The sequence below is a fragment of the Scylla paramamosain genome, chromosome 15 (assembly GCF_035594125.1).
Source record: "Scylla paramamosain isolate STU-SP2022 chromosome 15, ASM3559412v1, whole genome shotgun sequence".
NCBI classification, from domain to species: Eukaryota; Metazoa; Arthropoda; class Malacostraca; order Decapoda; family Portunidae; genus Scylla; species Scylla paramamosain.
The window spans coordinates 20005321-20022178 of NC_087165.1; the positions used below are offsets into that span (position 1 = coordinate 20005321).

Below are 16858 nucleotides of genomic sequence, written 5' to 3' on the forward strand. Positions count from 1 at the left end.
ATATTTTTTAAACGTGAAGCAGGAAAGGTTTTTTTTTTTTTTCCTTACAGGTCTAACTACTAATTTCTCTTGCAGGTCAGACTAATCTTTTCTCTTGCAGGTCAAACTAATCTTTTCTCTCTTGCAGGTCAAACTAATCTTTTCTCTTGCAGGTCAAACTAATCTTTGCTCTCTTGCAGGTCAAACTAATCTTTTCTCTTGCAGGTCAAACTAATCTTTGCTCTCTTGCAGGTCAAACTAATCTTTTCCCTCTTGCAGGTCAAACTAATCTTTTCTCTCTTGCAGGTCAAACTAATCTTTTCTCTCTTGCAGGTCAGACTAATCTTTTCTCTTGCAGGTCAAACTAATCTTTTCTCTCTTGCAGGTCAAACTAATCTTTTCTCTTGCAGGTCAAACTAATCTTTGCTCTCTTGCAGGTCAAACTAATCTTTTCTCTTGCAGGTCAAACTAATCTTTGCTCTCTTGCAGGTCAAACTAATCTTTCTCTTGCAGGTCTTTCTCTCTTGCAGGTCAATTTTTTCTTGCAGGTCGAACTATTTTTTTTTTCTTGCAGGTAAATCTTGCTGGTCGAACTAAGGTCGAACTAATCTTTTTTTTTTTTGCAGGTCGACTAAATTTTTTTTTCTTGCAGGTAAATCTTGCAGGTCGAACTAAGGTCGAGCTAATCTTTTTGCAGGTCGAACTAATTTCTTTTCTCGCTCTTGCAGGTCAAACTAATAAATATTTTTACCGGTCGAACTAATTTCTTTTCTCGCTCTTGCAGGTCGAACTAATTTCTTTTCTCGCTCTTGCAGGTCCAACTAATAAATATTTTTACCACTAAAGTTTTTCTCATATACTCTCAAATCTATGGCGTTACCAGGCAACAATGAGCAGCTCGCCACTGTGATACCCCCCCTCTTGAGGGGATAATACTCACTTCGGTGAGGGGGACCTGGAGAGAGACACCCATACACATACAAAGACACTCGCTCATTCTTTATCTGCTCTGTGTTTCGTCTTTGTTGTCTATTTTCTCTGCTTATTCTCTATCCCTTCCCCATTTGTTTATTTTCTTTATTTCCTCTGTTCTCTATATTCTCTGCTCATTCTCTATCTCCTATTTTTCTATTTTCTCTATCTTTCCTCGATATTTTCTCTATCTTTTCTCTTATCCTTCTATCTTCTCTCAGTATTCTGTCCAATCATTGTTCTGGATTTAATGTCCTGTTTTCTTATTATAGTAAGATAACCAGTGGTTGATAAAGATTCAGCTGGGAACGAGCAAGTGAGCTGCCAGCAGGTGAGGGAGACGGCGTTGAAAGTGAGGCTAGTGTTGCACTTGCGTCCTATGAACTCTTGTAATGTTAGGTATTGTCATTAATGTAAATTGTATACTGGTTAAAAGTAAAATGTTGCTAATTCCCTTGTGTATAAATTCCCAATGTGTGTGTGTGTGTGTGTGGGCGGTTTGGTGGGTGTCTGGGTAGAGTGGTTTGGTGGACGGAACTCAATGAAGCGTGAGACAGTGGTTAATGATGGTTTTCATGCGATTCATGAGGGAACATGGGTCAGGTCTTCAGCCAAGTTTAGAAAATGAAAATATAAACGAACAACCGAATTCTGTTGGCATACATGTACAAAAATTATTTATTTCTGGTAACTTCTACAACTGTATGATGGAAAACTAAAAGAAAACAGAAGAGTGAACTGAGTGAGACCATGAAAGAATAAAATTAAAGTGAATGAATAAATATTAACACATAGGTAAAGCAGGAATAAAAACAGTATGTGTAGGTATCTACGGATGATGTAACAATGTAGTGGAGACGACGAAGAAAAGGGTGAAGAGAAATAAAATTGAGACTTCCATGGGTGAATGAAATCCTGTCAGAGCAGAAAGAATAGCATGAGGAAATCAATAGGTTGTGACAATTCTTCTTAACACATGAGTTAGTGTAGAAGAGAGGAAGATTGCAAAGTACCACATGAGTTAGCGTAGAAGAGAGGAAGATTACAAAGTACCACATACACTGAATGCATAAAGCAGGGGTGTTAACAGACAATAAGGAAAGTCAATCGCATTAATGAACCCTGCCAACGGTGTACTGGAGTAATGAGGATAGAGGGATTTATACGAGACAGGCTTTGCCATAGACAGTCAACAATGAAGCCTCACGTCCGCTGCTTCATTACAGGAGCGAGGAGGCTAAACTGTCCCGTGATCGGTCTAATGAAGATCGTTTTATTTCATTTGATATAGGTACTGGCAGCCACTGGAATTGACGGAGTCACTCAGTATAGTGAATTTACTGGTTCTCAATTAAAGAGTGGTAGATGACTGGAATAAACTCTGTAATCAGGTTGTTACCACCGAGTCAATGGAGGAGCTTCAAAAGTTTAGACAAATTTATGCGTTGAGACGATAGGTAGTTGGAAGCAGGTAAGCATGTTTGATGCTTACGTGTAGGCCTGATGGATTCTTGCAGATCCCCTTATGTGCTTATGTTAGATTATCTTATGTTTTTTTATGAGTTTGGCCTAATAACTTAGATAAAAGTGACTAAAAATTATATAGAGGGGCGAGGCACGTGCTAAAAGCAAGTGTTCCTGCACCCGGATCATGATTTATATTTCCATTAGATCATTACAAATTATGTTTACATTGACTATCCATCATCCTCTTAACCTATCACAGTGATAGGTTGCAAAGGTCACTGTTTTGCTTCATACACTCAGTGACCAATGTCCCTTGCCATCAGTAGACATGCAAACATGGTATAGGTACACTGCCTCTGGTTGATGTCCTGACTGGGTTGTCCTGTGTGTTCCTATCTTGTTTTTAAATGAGCGGCAAATTAACTTTTTATTCCGATCAAAACAACAATTTATCTATACGATGTTGAATTGTACAGAGACATAAATATAAATAATGCCACGTCTTATAATATAAGTACTAATAAGGCCTTTTGAATATAAAGTGAATTTGTTCAGTGTTAAAGGAAGCCGAGGGTACTGAAAACAACCTGTGATTGTGCTACCATTTCAACGTGTTCTCATCAACAATATTACTGCCACATTCCGTGACGCCGAGAGAAAGTCTCCTGACGCAGCGCAGGGCCTCAGGCCACGGCTCTGGTCGTTATCAAGGCGGCTGAGGGAGGCTGGCTGCTGTGGGTGTTAGGCGCCACCCGTATCAGACGAGTGGCCATCTGTCAGGAATACTAAGCAGTCAGGTGATCCCCAGCTCCACCTCCCGGCTGGCATCTCCCTATCACTGCTCACCCAAAACAATCAATGAATTATGTATTATGTAGGTGCACCAATACATAGTGATGGCATTCATCTTTATGGCTATTTAGATGACCGATTGTTTGATAATACCTTATCTAGCATCATGCACTGGCAGCTGCAGACATAATTTCAGACAGAGAAAGTCTCGGAAAAAAAAAAAACTCAATAGAGTGAAAGTTGAGAGCTAACTGGACGACATTCCCGATACATCAGGAAACAAACACACAACACACCTCCACTTCGTGACATCAGCTTTATTTCACTAACAAACAAGAGGACGAGCTATCTAGGCCGCTAACAGGCATTCTACCATTGTACTAAATCAAGTATAAGTGCGCAGCAAGGACTTGTGTTGTCAGTCATAACCAGAATCATCAGTGGTGCGTGTCAGTGTTATCTGTGGGCGAGAATGCAGCAGGAGAGGGCGTGAGGCAGAGTGTGAATGAGGGTAAAGGCCAGGGAAGCCAGCAGCAGGGGCACACCTCGCCACTGATCCGCCGACCTCACTCCGCGCTGGATGGCAGCAGGATACTCGTCTGCAAAGGAAAAAAGTCTTACAGGCCCGTGTTCCTAAACGTTTCAGCGTCTGGTCTCGACTGCTTTCCATAACCTCTAATAAAAATCACAGGGACTTTCGTGGATGTCTTCAGGAATCTCACGATAGTTTAACAAGGATTCTGCATCATCAATAGGAACCAATGAGAACCCGACCAATTACTTCTGCGGCCTCTGAAAATTTTGATGAGAGAATAAATAGTTTAAAGATACGAGTCTTAGTCCTCGTGGCACAATGCTCATTAATCTTTTGACTGCTACGGCCTCTCCTAAAGCTTGGTAAGTGTAATCAAGTGAAAGTTCAACGTATAACTTGCAAAGACACCATTAACAACAAAATGATCGAGCAGTTCAGATTGTTTTGTGCCTGTAGTTATATTTCGGCTCCATAAAATAGTTCAGGGTTGCGCAAATAAAGTAACAAGTCTCATACTGTCGCCAGCACTCAAGCCGATAACGGACATTGAAGGTCGAGGGGTCGTAGCCATCTTGCGTGAATGTTATATTTGTGGCTGAAAATACCTTGGAAATAACAGCATATTTGCCTGTTAACGAACCATTCTCAACCGAATTCTCATACGTTTCGCCAGCTTATATCGATTTCTTTTTAATAGTTATGGTGAAAATTACTGAGATTTCCAACGGTGTTTTTATGATCTTAGAAACAGTTTTGCACAATCAGTAAGGAAAATAACTCAACAACTATCTTATTAACTAACTAAATAAATAAATAAATGAATGAATAAACAAATAAACAAATACGACTAATAATCTCTGTGGCCTTTGAAAACAGTCCTGAAGCTTTTCAAAATACAGTTCCGATAAACGAGAAGGAACGCACCTGGCACCACGTGGACAGTGACAGAGGCTGCGGCCAGACCAGTCACGTTGCAGGAGTAGGAGCCCGAGTCTTGGCGGATCGCGTTGCCCACCCGGAGCCACGAGCGAGCCAAGGACCCTCGCAGTTCTGTCTTCACGCTGCCAAAGGAATGCCTGAGCCACCACACGCAGGAAACTCATGGGTCTTAACAAAAAAACAGACAAACTGGCAGTGAAATGAAGTAAAATAATGTAATGTAATGTAGGGTAAGGTAAGCTAATGCAGAGAATGAAAGAATTGAGCACCATAAAAGCCTTACATTGCACCAAGATTTATCAAACATGCATACAAAGACTATAAATTATCTAATCTTCTTCATCCTTACAATTATATACCATACCCTGAATTCACCTGAGAAACTGATCAAAAGAACTAGGCTCATAAGAAAGATGCAAAGAGAAGCTGAATCCACGACAGGACATTCCAGGAACACATCTCTGCCAATGAAGCCAAGATGTTCACCATGACTTGGGTAGTGTTTAGTTGCCCCTAACTGTTCAGTCATTACACAAACTTATTTTTCTTGCACGAGTTTCAAGTATTATTAGTCTAAGACGTCGTGATTTCTTAAAACATATAAATCTTCAAAAGTGTTAGGTCATAAATGGTGGCAGAGTGGGATGTCTAGGTATACTCGTACAAGGTGTGACGTCAAGCTGGAACGATGGACTGAAGGCAAGAAAGTGTGGGAGGCGTAGGAATGAGAGAATTAGTATTCTCGTAATATGCGAGGCTATAACTGTAGAGATGACTTACGTTTCTAGACTTTGTCAAGGTGAGTAAACGAGTGCTAACAGATGGAAGAAGAATTCGGTATATATTTTTACAATAAAACTTGAGATAACGCTACACAGCTAATAACTAACAAAAGCGATACAAGGGAGACTCGCAGCCACACTCAAGTACGAGAATTCAACATTGACTCGACTCTACATATGATGATGGGAAATGACGCTGTTCTTAGAACAGAAATATTGATACGTCGAGACCCTAAGCAGCACACAAGCAAAGTGTTCGTGCTACAGAGCCTACAACACTGTGAGAGAAAGACACTGATACAATCATGGTCAGAGGTCAAATATCTAAATTTATCTTACCGAATTCACTTCTGCTTTACTTAGAGTTTCGTTTATCATAAGTCCCCTGATATCCTAAGAATCTGTCAATTGCAAGGTTTTGCAAGGAGACCGTCAGCAGATCAGAGGACTTAAGATTGAAGAAAAAGGCTAAATACAGTGGGAGTGTGGCAGGTTATTTCACTTCTGCCTACAACTACTCCTGAATTAGGAGTGGTGGCAAAGGCTGGTTGCGGATGACATCTTACCACTGCGCTACTATGCACTCACCTCACCCCGCCCCTCACGTCGTCGTAGTTGAGGCGGTGGCGGTTGCGGTACCAGGCCAGCTGCAGGGTGGTGGCCGTGGGCACGTCAGCCACGCGGCATTGCAGCTCAATGGTGGACCCCACACGGTAAAATTTCTCCCGTAACATCACGCCGCGCTCGTCCAGGATGTGAACGGCCGCCTCTGTGGAACCCGAAGACTCGTGAGTGGTTCTGATCTGATTTTTTAGTCATTAGATAAAAATACGTCCTAGTGATAGAAACAAAGTTATTTCATGCTGACAATGCATGTGGGTGCTCTTCGTCATTCACGAAACAGGGAACAAAATACGGATATTAAAAAAAAACGATAGAGGTGGAAGCTGCTTGTCTGGAAGGATAACGATTGTACAGTGCCTATTTGCAAGGATGGAATAAAGGACTGGAAAGAGGAGATTGAAAGATCCTTAGTGTGACTTGTAGGCAAGGTGAGGGTACACAAAAAGTGACGGAATATATTGGTTGTACCTTTGTTATAGGATACGCATAAGTGAAAATAATGACAATTATAAAGATGCAGTTTGGTATGAACATCACCACTCTATATGATTCCACTGCTAGATAAAGGCCTCCTGAAATGGTTAAGAGCCGCATGGATGGCTAAGTTAAATCATAAAGAAATACACTGACCACTGCACTGCTGAACACAACCCCTGCCACCACAGCTTGAACATCATATAAATCACTCCGAGAACGAAAGGCCGCCAGCATGACTCCGATGGTTGATGACATTTCATGAAGCTAAATCCGTATTTTGAGAAACTTTATTCTCTTATCAGGACTATTTTCAAAGCCTACAGAAATGAGTGGTCGGGTTCTCATGGAGTGTTTTTTTTTTTCTGTGATGATGTGCAAGACCTGTTAAACTATCACACTCATAAAAAAAAACACTTCTGAAAACTCCCAAATAACTGCAACGAGAGCCTAGACTGTCATTGTCAATATGGAGAAAAGAAACTTGAAAACCTAGATAATTTCAACTGGACCCCTATCAAAAATAATCGAGATAAGACGATGAAATGTTTTTGGATACGGTCCTTGGAGAGGCGAATGGCATGTCCCCCCAACAAAGTTCATTGATTCTTTGTGAGGAAGGGAGTAGCGGCGTGCTCTCAAGAGGCTGCCTTTAGGAGCCGTATAAACTTATCGGTCAATAGCCTAGGGACACAAAAGGCCGGAAATATATCACGCCTCGCCGCAAGGAATCGTGGCCAGCGGAACGATAGTGGTGGTCAGCGAGCCGACGTCGGCGGCGTCTCTAGCCACTCCGCCCGCCACTACTCACCCACTGGCACGTTGCACGCACATTTTGAAACGCTTTGTTCTCTCACTACGTCTATTTTCAAAGGCCACAGAGATGATTACCCGGGTTGTCAAGAGTGTTTCTTCTTTTATTAATGTAGGAATCTTGCTAATCTGTCGCTAGAACCATAAAAAAAATTACATATATCATTAAAACCTTCAAACCCCGTGTAATTTCAACTAGAGCCTTTTGAGAGAAGGGTTTCAGAACGGTAAAGAGTTTTCTTCTTTTATTAATGTAGAAATCTTGTTGATCTGTCGCTAGAACCATAAAAAATAAATAAATAAATAAAACCCCTTGTAACTTCAACTAGGGTCTCTTCAGAGTAGTCGGGGTGCTGTCAGAAGTGTTTCAGAATCCTTAAGAAATTCTAGCATCATTTACTCCGGTCTGGTACATCACCGCCACCGCAATTTTTATGTTGCAAGTCAGGTCTATCACCACCACCACCACCACCATTACACACACACACACACACACACACACATCTGCTAACAAGTCCATTTATAGATTGACAAGGGAAGACAAATCGGATTTCACTAAGAGCATTTAATAGTTTAGACCAGTGGTTTTCAAAATGTTCTAAGTCCATTCACCTTTCCAGGAACATCTGAGAAATTCATGTACTCTTGTGAATAGGGCAACTCATTAAGAAAGAACATGAATCTTTAACGTTCATTAGTTTTAAGGCTGAAAGTGCATAAATAAAAGTATTAGGTCTCTAATTTAGATATAAAAAATATCAACTCTTTCATAAATTCTCAAAGTACTGGTGTTCTATAAGTGCTGAACATCTGTAAATGCCACATCTCAAACACGTGAGGCGCGAGATGTGTCAGAGTGTAACATAACAATGCAATACATAAATTTGTAATACTTTAATCTCAGTCTAAATTGATTTCTTATATCACACACAATTTTCTTCCTAAAACATCTTTTCGCACCGTCCACTCTCATACACACTGGCCACTCCATGTACTCGTATCCCATTATATCTAGGTACCCTATGAAAAAAAATAAATAAATAAATAAAAAAAATACACCCTGGTTGGCTATCGCTGCTTTGGACAATACTTCAATATATTCAATAGAAAACAGAAAATAATAAAATAAATAGATACTTGTATAATACCTACTAGTACATAAAAAAGTATACTCCTAGTTAAATAATACCATTCACCCTTTTATACTGTATTCTACTCATTTTTTATATACTACAATGATCTCTCCCTTCGTCTCCCAGTAGTCACTCTCCTCCACGCTCCCCTGTTGCGTCCACTATGATTCCTTCCTGTATCGCACACACTTCCCATAAATTTTAGATTACTGACAGAACGAGCGGCGTTACAGAGACCGTATGATCAATGAGGAACGAAACAGCAAAAGGTAAATAAGTAAGGACTCATTCTGCAGAACAAAGAAAGTCTGGGTCAATGGAGCACCACTCAATTGGTTTCTGGTGGTGATCTATGTGTGTATGAGAGACAGAGAGAGAGAGAGAGAGAGAGAGAGAGAGAGAGAGAGAGAGAGAGAGAGCCCACGTCCATATATATGATCAAGAACACAAAATTAAAGAAAAAGAGAGAAAAATAAAGGCATTGTTAGATATGCCACGTCCCCCAAAGAACGTATATTATAGAAGGGGATTACTACTACTACTACTACTACTACTACTACTACTATTTGTACTTGCAATGGTACGTACGGCAATAAAAGGCGACAGTTACTTTATTTACTTCGCGTGATTTAGGAGAACATTAGTCATCCCCGAAGATGTATTGAAGTACACTGCTAATGAAATGAAAGAAAAGGCGGGAAATTTTGCTGTAGTAGTTTAGCAAATTGACTCATGGTACAGCTTTCTTTTGTAACATCCATTCATTAAAAGAGCACATTAAACTTTCATGATAAAACTTTACTAAAAAAAATAAATAAGAAAGAAAGAAAAAGCCTTTCTTGTCTTTTTTTTTTCCTTTTGCATAAAAAAAAAAGAGAGAGAGAGAAAAAAAAATGAGTTATTGCTTCTCTCGCTGCCAGTGCTCTTTCAAAACTCTATACTTGTAAACCTCTTCCTTTACCTTTTCACTTTTCAGATTCATAAATCTTTCTCACGTCACCAATCAACCCTGTAACTTTTCTAGATATTCATTTTCGCACTACAGTCTCTTAAATACTTATATACACTAAAAATAAATAAAAAAAAGACAATTAACGTCCTATTTTATTTCTGTGTTCATGCAAGGAATTTTTTTTTTTTCTTAGCGTGCTCCGAATGTTAACAAAGAACAACCCTATTTAGCAAGCAGTAAAAAGGATTAAACTTAAGGAGAAGTCATACTAATTAATGAGCTATGTGACATCTCTCTCTCTCTCTCTCTCTCTCTCTCTCTCTCTCTCTCTCTCTCTCTCTCTCTCTCTCTCTCTCTCTCTCTCTCTCTCTCTCTCTCTCTCTCTCTCATGTTCCGTATCACTGACTAGCCCCAGGAACTCAAGCTCGAGCAACACTCCCACCACTTGCCACCTGTACCTTTCGCTCATCGCTTCCTGCAGACTCACCCACAACCTGAAGGCGGACGGTGAGGGCGAGGGGCGGGTGAGTGCCCACTTGACACCTGTAGCTGCCCTCGTCACGCTCCTGAACGTACCGGATCCTGAGGCGCCAGTTGTGGGGCTGCTCGTAACTGAGGGCGAACCTGCGGCCGAAAAAATGTGAGGGAGTGAGTGAGGAAGGGAGGGAGTGAGGGAACGAGAGACGTAGAGGAGAGGGGAAAGAAGAGTGAGAGAGCCAGGAATGGAAGAGCAAAGTGATTGAGAATGTGAGAAAGTGAATGAAACGAGGGTATGAATACGTGAGTGATTGTGTGAATAAGCAAGTGAGTGAGGGAGAGAAAGAATGGCCGATTTAGTTGATGAAGGCAGGGAAGTACGTAGAGAGAGAGAGAGAGAGAGGGAGAGAGAGAGAGTGTGTGTGTGTGTGTGTGTGGCGATCCTCTTTTCGACAGTTTAAGACAGAGATTCTGGTCCTATACAATGAAAAAACCGTCTTCTCCTCCTTCTCCTCCTCCTCCTTCTCCTCCTCCTTCCACCTCCTCCTCCTCCTCTTCCACCTCCTCTTCCACCTCCTCTTCCACCTCCTCTTCCTCCTCCTTCAATATGACGCTCGTGATGCACCATATTGGCACCAGAACAAGTTATATGTATTCTGGGCACTAGTTTGAAATCAATCTATCATTCAGTTCTCTCTCTCTCTCTCTCTCTCTCTCTCTCTCTCTCTCTCTCTCTCTCTCTCTCTCTCTCACCTGTCGTCATTGTGATAGGTCTGGAAGTCGAACGTGATCAGTTGTATTTCGTCGCCTCTCTTCCGGTACCAAGACACCTGCAGAGCGATAAGGAAGTAAATCATTAAGTAAACACCAGTATTCACCAGTGAGACCGTCAAGGTGGTCGTTACCTGCACCACTACCACCGCAGACGTCATTTTCTTTCTTCCCTTCATCATCAACACCAAATTCAAATTCAAATTAATCTGTTTTCCACGGTGCCCTCTGCTCCACTCCTAAACATACATAAAAAAAAAATTAATTAATAAATAAAAACAGTCTTAAATTAGTTCTGATCCACAAAAATAGTCATCAGTCTTACAGAGATTGCAAAATGTACAATTGAAAATGATAATAAGAATTCAAACAGTACTAATAATGAAACGTTATTGAAGTTTAAAAAAGAAGACCAATACATTAAAAAAAAAAAAAGTAAAAAACGCCAAGTCTCACAGAGGAGCATATTCTGAAACACCTCTGAAATTATCTGTTTTGGGACGACGTACTTAGCAGGCTTCCCCCCCTCCCCCTCCCTCCATTTTTTGTGCCCTTTGCTCTGCTCCTAAACATAATGGAGAAAAAAAAATCACTCAATCAAACCAGTCTCAAATTAGTTCTGATCTGCAAAAAGAGTCATCAGTGTCTCATTTGAATCCGCTGCTTCGTAACAGTTTCCGAGTCTTTATGGGCGAGTAAGAACGCCAACACTTATAAATGATCGCCTCGCCGCCGTTCTGATCGTCGCTCTTTTGGTAATCACCTTGTAATAGAATCGGATCCCGCTCGATACTGGGCCTCGGTGACAGTCGCGGCATTTACTGGAGATTTATCGAGGTCGTTAGACAGAATCTGGCATCAGTGACTCGATTTTTCTCCTCCGATTCCAAACTATCCCATAATGAGGTCCATCTTTCTTTCTTACTCCTCTGGCCTCAACTCTCCTCATGGTCGCGTCACTGCTGTCTCTTGCTATCTTCCCCGTTCTTACGTCTTCGTTATCATCACAAGAGAAGCAAAAGAGTTCATGCAAGGAAAATATCTGAAAATTTAAAAGCTATAGTTACTCTTCTTCTTTTTTTCCTTTAAATGACAAAGTGTGGGCAATTTTCCCTCTTCCTCTATTTATTTATGCATTTTAATCTATATTGTTGATTAATCTCCCTCCCGTGCTGTGATTGAAAAGACTCGTGCGACTCTTTCTTGTGATGTCATTAAAAGTGCATACGTGTGTGTGTGTGTGTGTGTGTGTGTATGCAATCAACTTTCATCGCGTTCACGTTCCTAACTAAATTACAGTCATATTCAGAAATGGAACAACAATTTCCACTGCGTTTGCATATTTTCCTCAAGTGTAAATCCTCTGATCCATGAATCTATCAACTGTCAGGGTTTGTAAGGAGGTTGCCAGCAGATGAGAGGACTTAAGAGCGAAGGAAAACGCAAAGCACAGCAGGAATGAGTGTAGAACGTTACTCGAGTCTCCCCCATCGCTGCTACGCTGAAGTGAGGCAAGGAGGATGATAAGTCGTCCCCCAAGGTAAATGATGCAGCGCCCTTTCATACCCTGATTTTTTTATATCCTGTAATTTTTATGGGCTGTTAAGATGCATTAGTATCTCTAGAGCCGATCTTTTATTCAAGTGCAATTAACTTTACTCCGTGTAGGTACTATCCACTGACGATAATTGATGATGTCGAGATGTCAGGACTCCACTCTGTAACTCGTTCTCTTCTTAAGGAATGAAGAGGTGATGCGCGAGAGGATGGCTACTATTCTCACTACTGATTACTCTACAATACTTATCTATTTAACTAAAGACAGTTTTAATGAACAAAGATTAAAATACATACATTAAACGATTTCATTAAATCTGATAACCTACAGCGGTCAGAATATTATCACTATACAACACTTATTTAATTAACCAATGACCCTTCTAATAAGCAAAAATTGAAATACAGACGATTTAATTACTAAGTCTGAGATTCTACAGCAGTCAGAATGTTAAGATTGACAACACTACACTACTTAAAGTGATAATACAGTGGTTGAATCGAGTGAAGGGCGAGGAACAATTGAAAAAGCAGGAGCGAGGAGCCTCACCGACTGGTCCTGCAGGTCGGCCACGCGGCAGTGCAGGTACGCGGTGGAGCCTCGCTGGACTGACATATTGAGGGCGCGCTGCTGGTGAAGGAAGTGAGGCTGCTGCTCCCCGCCCGCTTGCCTCACGTTCACTGTAGCCAAAAATACATGTTCATTAGTACCTTAAATCTTTCATTGCAATCCTCGTCCTGTTATATTCACACCTCTGCACAAAAAAAATATTGGGATAATATTAAAATAACATTAACGCTTCCATCCGAGAGTTAGATTACGTCGGGTTAGGTTAAGTTTAGATTCATTCAGTTCATTAATTTCATCGTTGATCCCTTCATTGTGTACGTCATGGTTAAAAAAAAAACTTCATATTTTTGCTCAGAAATAAACTGTCAGTGTCTGGAAATTATTAGCTTAGGGTTATTTCCATAAAAGATAAAGAATGTTTGCATGGATACACAGATGAAGAGAGAATACGGGGAGTTATTTTTTTTTTTCTTTCATATCGAAGCTACAGAGATATTCAGGAGACTGTGGTGCAAAAATAGGTGACCAAAAAAAAAAAATGTTGCAGATGATTATGGAGGAAATTTATTTACCTGTTAAAGGGTTAAAATTCTGTAGCGTGCCCAACATACATTTTTAGCTAACGAATGCATCGCATCCCGGATAAATTTAGTACTACCACACTTATGCAAAATTGAAGACAAAATCTGAAAAAAAAAAATAAATATATAAAAAAGGAGTGCATTAATTAAACACCAACAGAAATAAGATAAAGTAAAATAAAATAAGATGAAATAAAACAGGCACCAATAAGATAAGCCCTGACATCTTAGCGTTCAAATGAGGATACTCAAGACTCCATACGGACACACGATAAATAAATAGTTCTGGAAAGATGCTGTTGTTATTGGCTACAGTGATATCATGGATCTTCACAACACACGCCGCCAGGTAGGAGACTAAATGTGCGCGCCACCTTTTCTGATTCTAAGGATACGTTCATTATATTAGGTCAAACACTGTATTTTAATAACCAGCTAAATGATAGTAGTAGTAGTAGTAGTAGTAGTAGTAGTAGTAGTAGTAGTAGTAGTAGTAGTAGTAGTAGTAGTAGTAGTTGTTGTTGTTGTTGTTGTTGTTGTTGTTGTTGTTGTTGTTGTTGTTGTTGTTGTTGTTGTTGTTGTAGTAGTAGTAGTAGTAGTAATAGCAAAAGCAATAGTAGTAGAAGTAGTAGTAGTAGTAGTAGTAGTAGTAGTAGTAGTAGTAGTAGTAGTAGTAGTAGTAGTAGTAGTAATAATAATAGTAGTAGTAGTAGCAGTAACGACAACAACAATAATGATAATAATATTAATAACAATAATAATAATAACAACAACAATCACAACAATAATAATAATAGGCCACGCACCCACCTACACACACACACACACACACACACACAAACACACACACACACTTTCCTGTCCCTTTCATTCCCCCCCGCGGGACAGGAGAGGAGGCCAGGCAGCCAGCAAGCGCGCAGTCCGACTTATGGGTGTCAGCGCCTCGTCTTCAACTAATGGAAATCTTAATGACGGAGCTCTGGGTGGCGGCTGAGGCGGCCCAGCGAGGGTGGCGGCGGCGGCACGAACAAGAGGATTCCACGATTTAATTTCCTCAGTTAGTCATTGCTCGAATTAAGTTGATTATGAGGCAGATTTCGTGAGATGTGGTGCGTGCAGTGGTGAGGACTCTTTGACTGCTGCTTTAGAGAAATCACTTGAAGATTGGTGGGGTGGGCTGGATGCTGGGAGTGTCACAGTGCGGAAGGTACGTGCAGTGGTGTTATTTTGTTGGCGAGAGTAGTGCACGTTTACTGATGGGTTGGTGGTGTTTGCAGGGATGGCCGGGAAGAAGATATAGATGAAGAAAAGTAGAAGAAGAAGAAGAAGAAGAAGAAGAAGAAGAAGAAGAAGAAGAAGGTGCCGTCAAATGTGCCCCCTACAGGTAAGTATATTTCATACAGGGACTGCCACGTGTGGGCCAAATGACTTCTTGCAGCCTCCCTTATTTTCTTATGTTCTTAATTGCACATTTCCCTCAGCAGTCCTTCAACTATCCCTTTTCCAAGCAGGAGGGAGGGAAGAGCTTGAAAAACCCAAGATCGTCAGGCAGAGTCCACAATACGAGCAGCAAGACCAAGAGGAAGGCGAAGGAGCAAACTAGTCACAACAAAATCAATCCATCGGAAGTCGCCACTCGTTACGTGCGGCTGTGGAATGACGTACTCGGCGAACACTGACTGAGGCGACCAGACTCAAGAGTGTTAATGCCACGCTTTGAAGAGAACCGAACCTTACCTTCTATCCTTCCCTTTTAAGTACTCTTTCAAGATCGTATAGTATGTATTAGGTATTATGTAATTGTGTCTATGAGTTGTTCTTTGTCCCATGCATACAATGAAAGAACCACAAGAAACACCAAGTATTTCCTTTCCCTTTCGGTGTGCCACAAGGGGCGCCTCTCCTCACAAAGCTGCAACACATCTAAATGAACGCTATAATGTTATCCATATCAAATCTTCTTTTCAAAATTCCTGATCAACTCGGTACTAACACCCTGATTACTTAAGTCTACTCCAGTCACCTATGAAGGAACACTTAATACAGTAAGACGCCTTTATGTCTATCACCACCCTGCCCTCTCCCATTCCACCTCAAACACTCTACGAGCACGAAAACGAATACGTCTCCGCTCACTCAGTTGATTAGATTAAATTACATTGTTTTATTGAGAACAACAGTTGCATTCAATGTATTAATGTGTGTGTGTGTGTGTGTGTGTGTGTGTGTGTGTGTGTGTGTGTGTGTGTGTGTGTAAAAAAACGTAATCATCACATACTAACAAGTTCTAGTAGTATGGGCCATCCACAATGACGTACAAGACTAGTGATAATCACAAAAACACAAAATCAAATATGCCTGAACTTAAAATCAGATACAAAAACCGTAAGCTGTAAATAGAATTCACACACAAGGATACTCGGCTAGTTATAACTTGAAACAGACTACCTTTAAAATATATTCTTTTAAAATTCTTAGGAAAAAGCGAAACTACTGCAGTCTTCAATTAGCATTAGAAAATTATCAATAAAAACACGTTACAGTAACGAATAAATTTGAACCATTGAAACTAAAAAAGGAAATTTTAGAAGAAAAAAAAATAGTTTTCACAGTAGACCACGTAAATTATTAGTAAAAAAAAAATAGATAAATAAAAAAAGGTGATAAGAGTCATGTATTAGCAGTCAAAGCGATCAGACCAACACAAAAACAAATGAGTAACACTTGATGTCCCCACTGCTCTCCTCTCCACCGCACCCATTACTTGGTATTCTCTTCGGCGCCTGCCTCCTCGTCACACAATGCAGCCACTCCGTTTCCTAATTAAGAGCTCGTCAGGACAGCGAGGTATAGTACGTACCTTTCAAAGAGAGAGAGAGAGAGATAGAGAGAGAGAGAGAGAGAGAGAGAGAGAGAGAGAGAGAGAGAGAGAGAGAGAGAGAGAGAGAGAGCCGCGGAATGTTCTAATCTTTCCTAGCTTCCTTGCTATATATCCACTTCTTTCCTGCCCTCCCGTCTATCTTCCTCTTGCCTGATGTTCTAGAGCGGGACACACCACTACACGGCGAGGCTCTAATCAGTCACAGCCATTACAAGCATGCCTTCTTTCACGGCACCCACTATGTCTTGCTCCCAGCCCTGTCTAGCTTGGCCCACTGTCTCCCCTTCGCCTATCTCTCCCTCTCTCTGTCTTGCACGGATGCCATATCAGACCACTTCGCTAGACTTCCTGACTCTGCCTCAGTTTTATGACATCCTAACGAGTATGGGAAGAATCTGATCAATCCCAGAAGCCTAGTATGAAATTTCCACTCCGCAATGATTTTTATTTATTGATTGATTGATTTTATTTATTTATATTTATTTATTCATTTTTTCCTTATCTCAGGCTCAATGTTTTCAGCTTTGTGCCCCAAGCTGTGTTTGCTTCAGCCGGCGA

General features: G+C 40.8%; 1 protein-coding gene across 2 annotated transcripts in view; it reads right to left on the bottom strand.

Moving 5' to 3' along the window:
* Positions 1 to 2842: 2842 nt before the first annotated feature.
* LOC135107595 (cell adhesion molecule 4-like) overlaps positions 2843 to 16858 on the bottom strand; it is a 42966-nt gene continuing 28950 nt past the window's right edge. Inside the window, exons 3-8 of one of the 2 annotated variants that reach the window (XM_064017622.1) lie at positions 12818 to 12948; positions 10693 to 10769; positions 9950 to 10086; positions 6055 to 6235; positions 4670 to 4852; positions 2843 to 3809 (exon numbers count right to left, since the gene is read on the bottom strand). In XM_064017622.1, coding sequence (XP_063873692.1) covers positions 3629 to 3809; positions 4670 to 4852; positions 6055 to 6235; positions 9950 to 10086; positions 10693 to 10769; positions 12818 to 12948 — 890 coding nt within the window. In that variant the 3' untranslated portion in view covers positions 2843 to 3628. The remainder of the gene's footprint in view (positions 3810 to 4669; positions 4853 to 6054; positions 6236 to 9949; positions 10087 to 10692; positions 10770 to 12817; positions 12949 to 16858) is intronic. The other variant, XM_064017623.1, reaches the window with a different exon arrangement.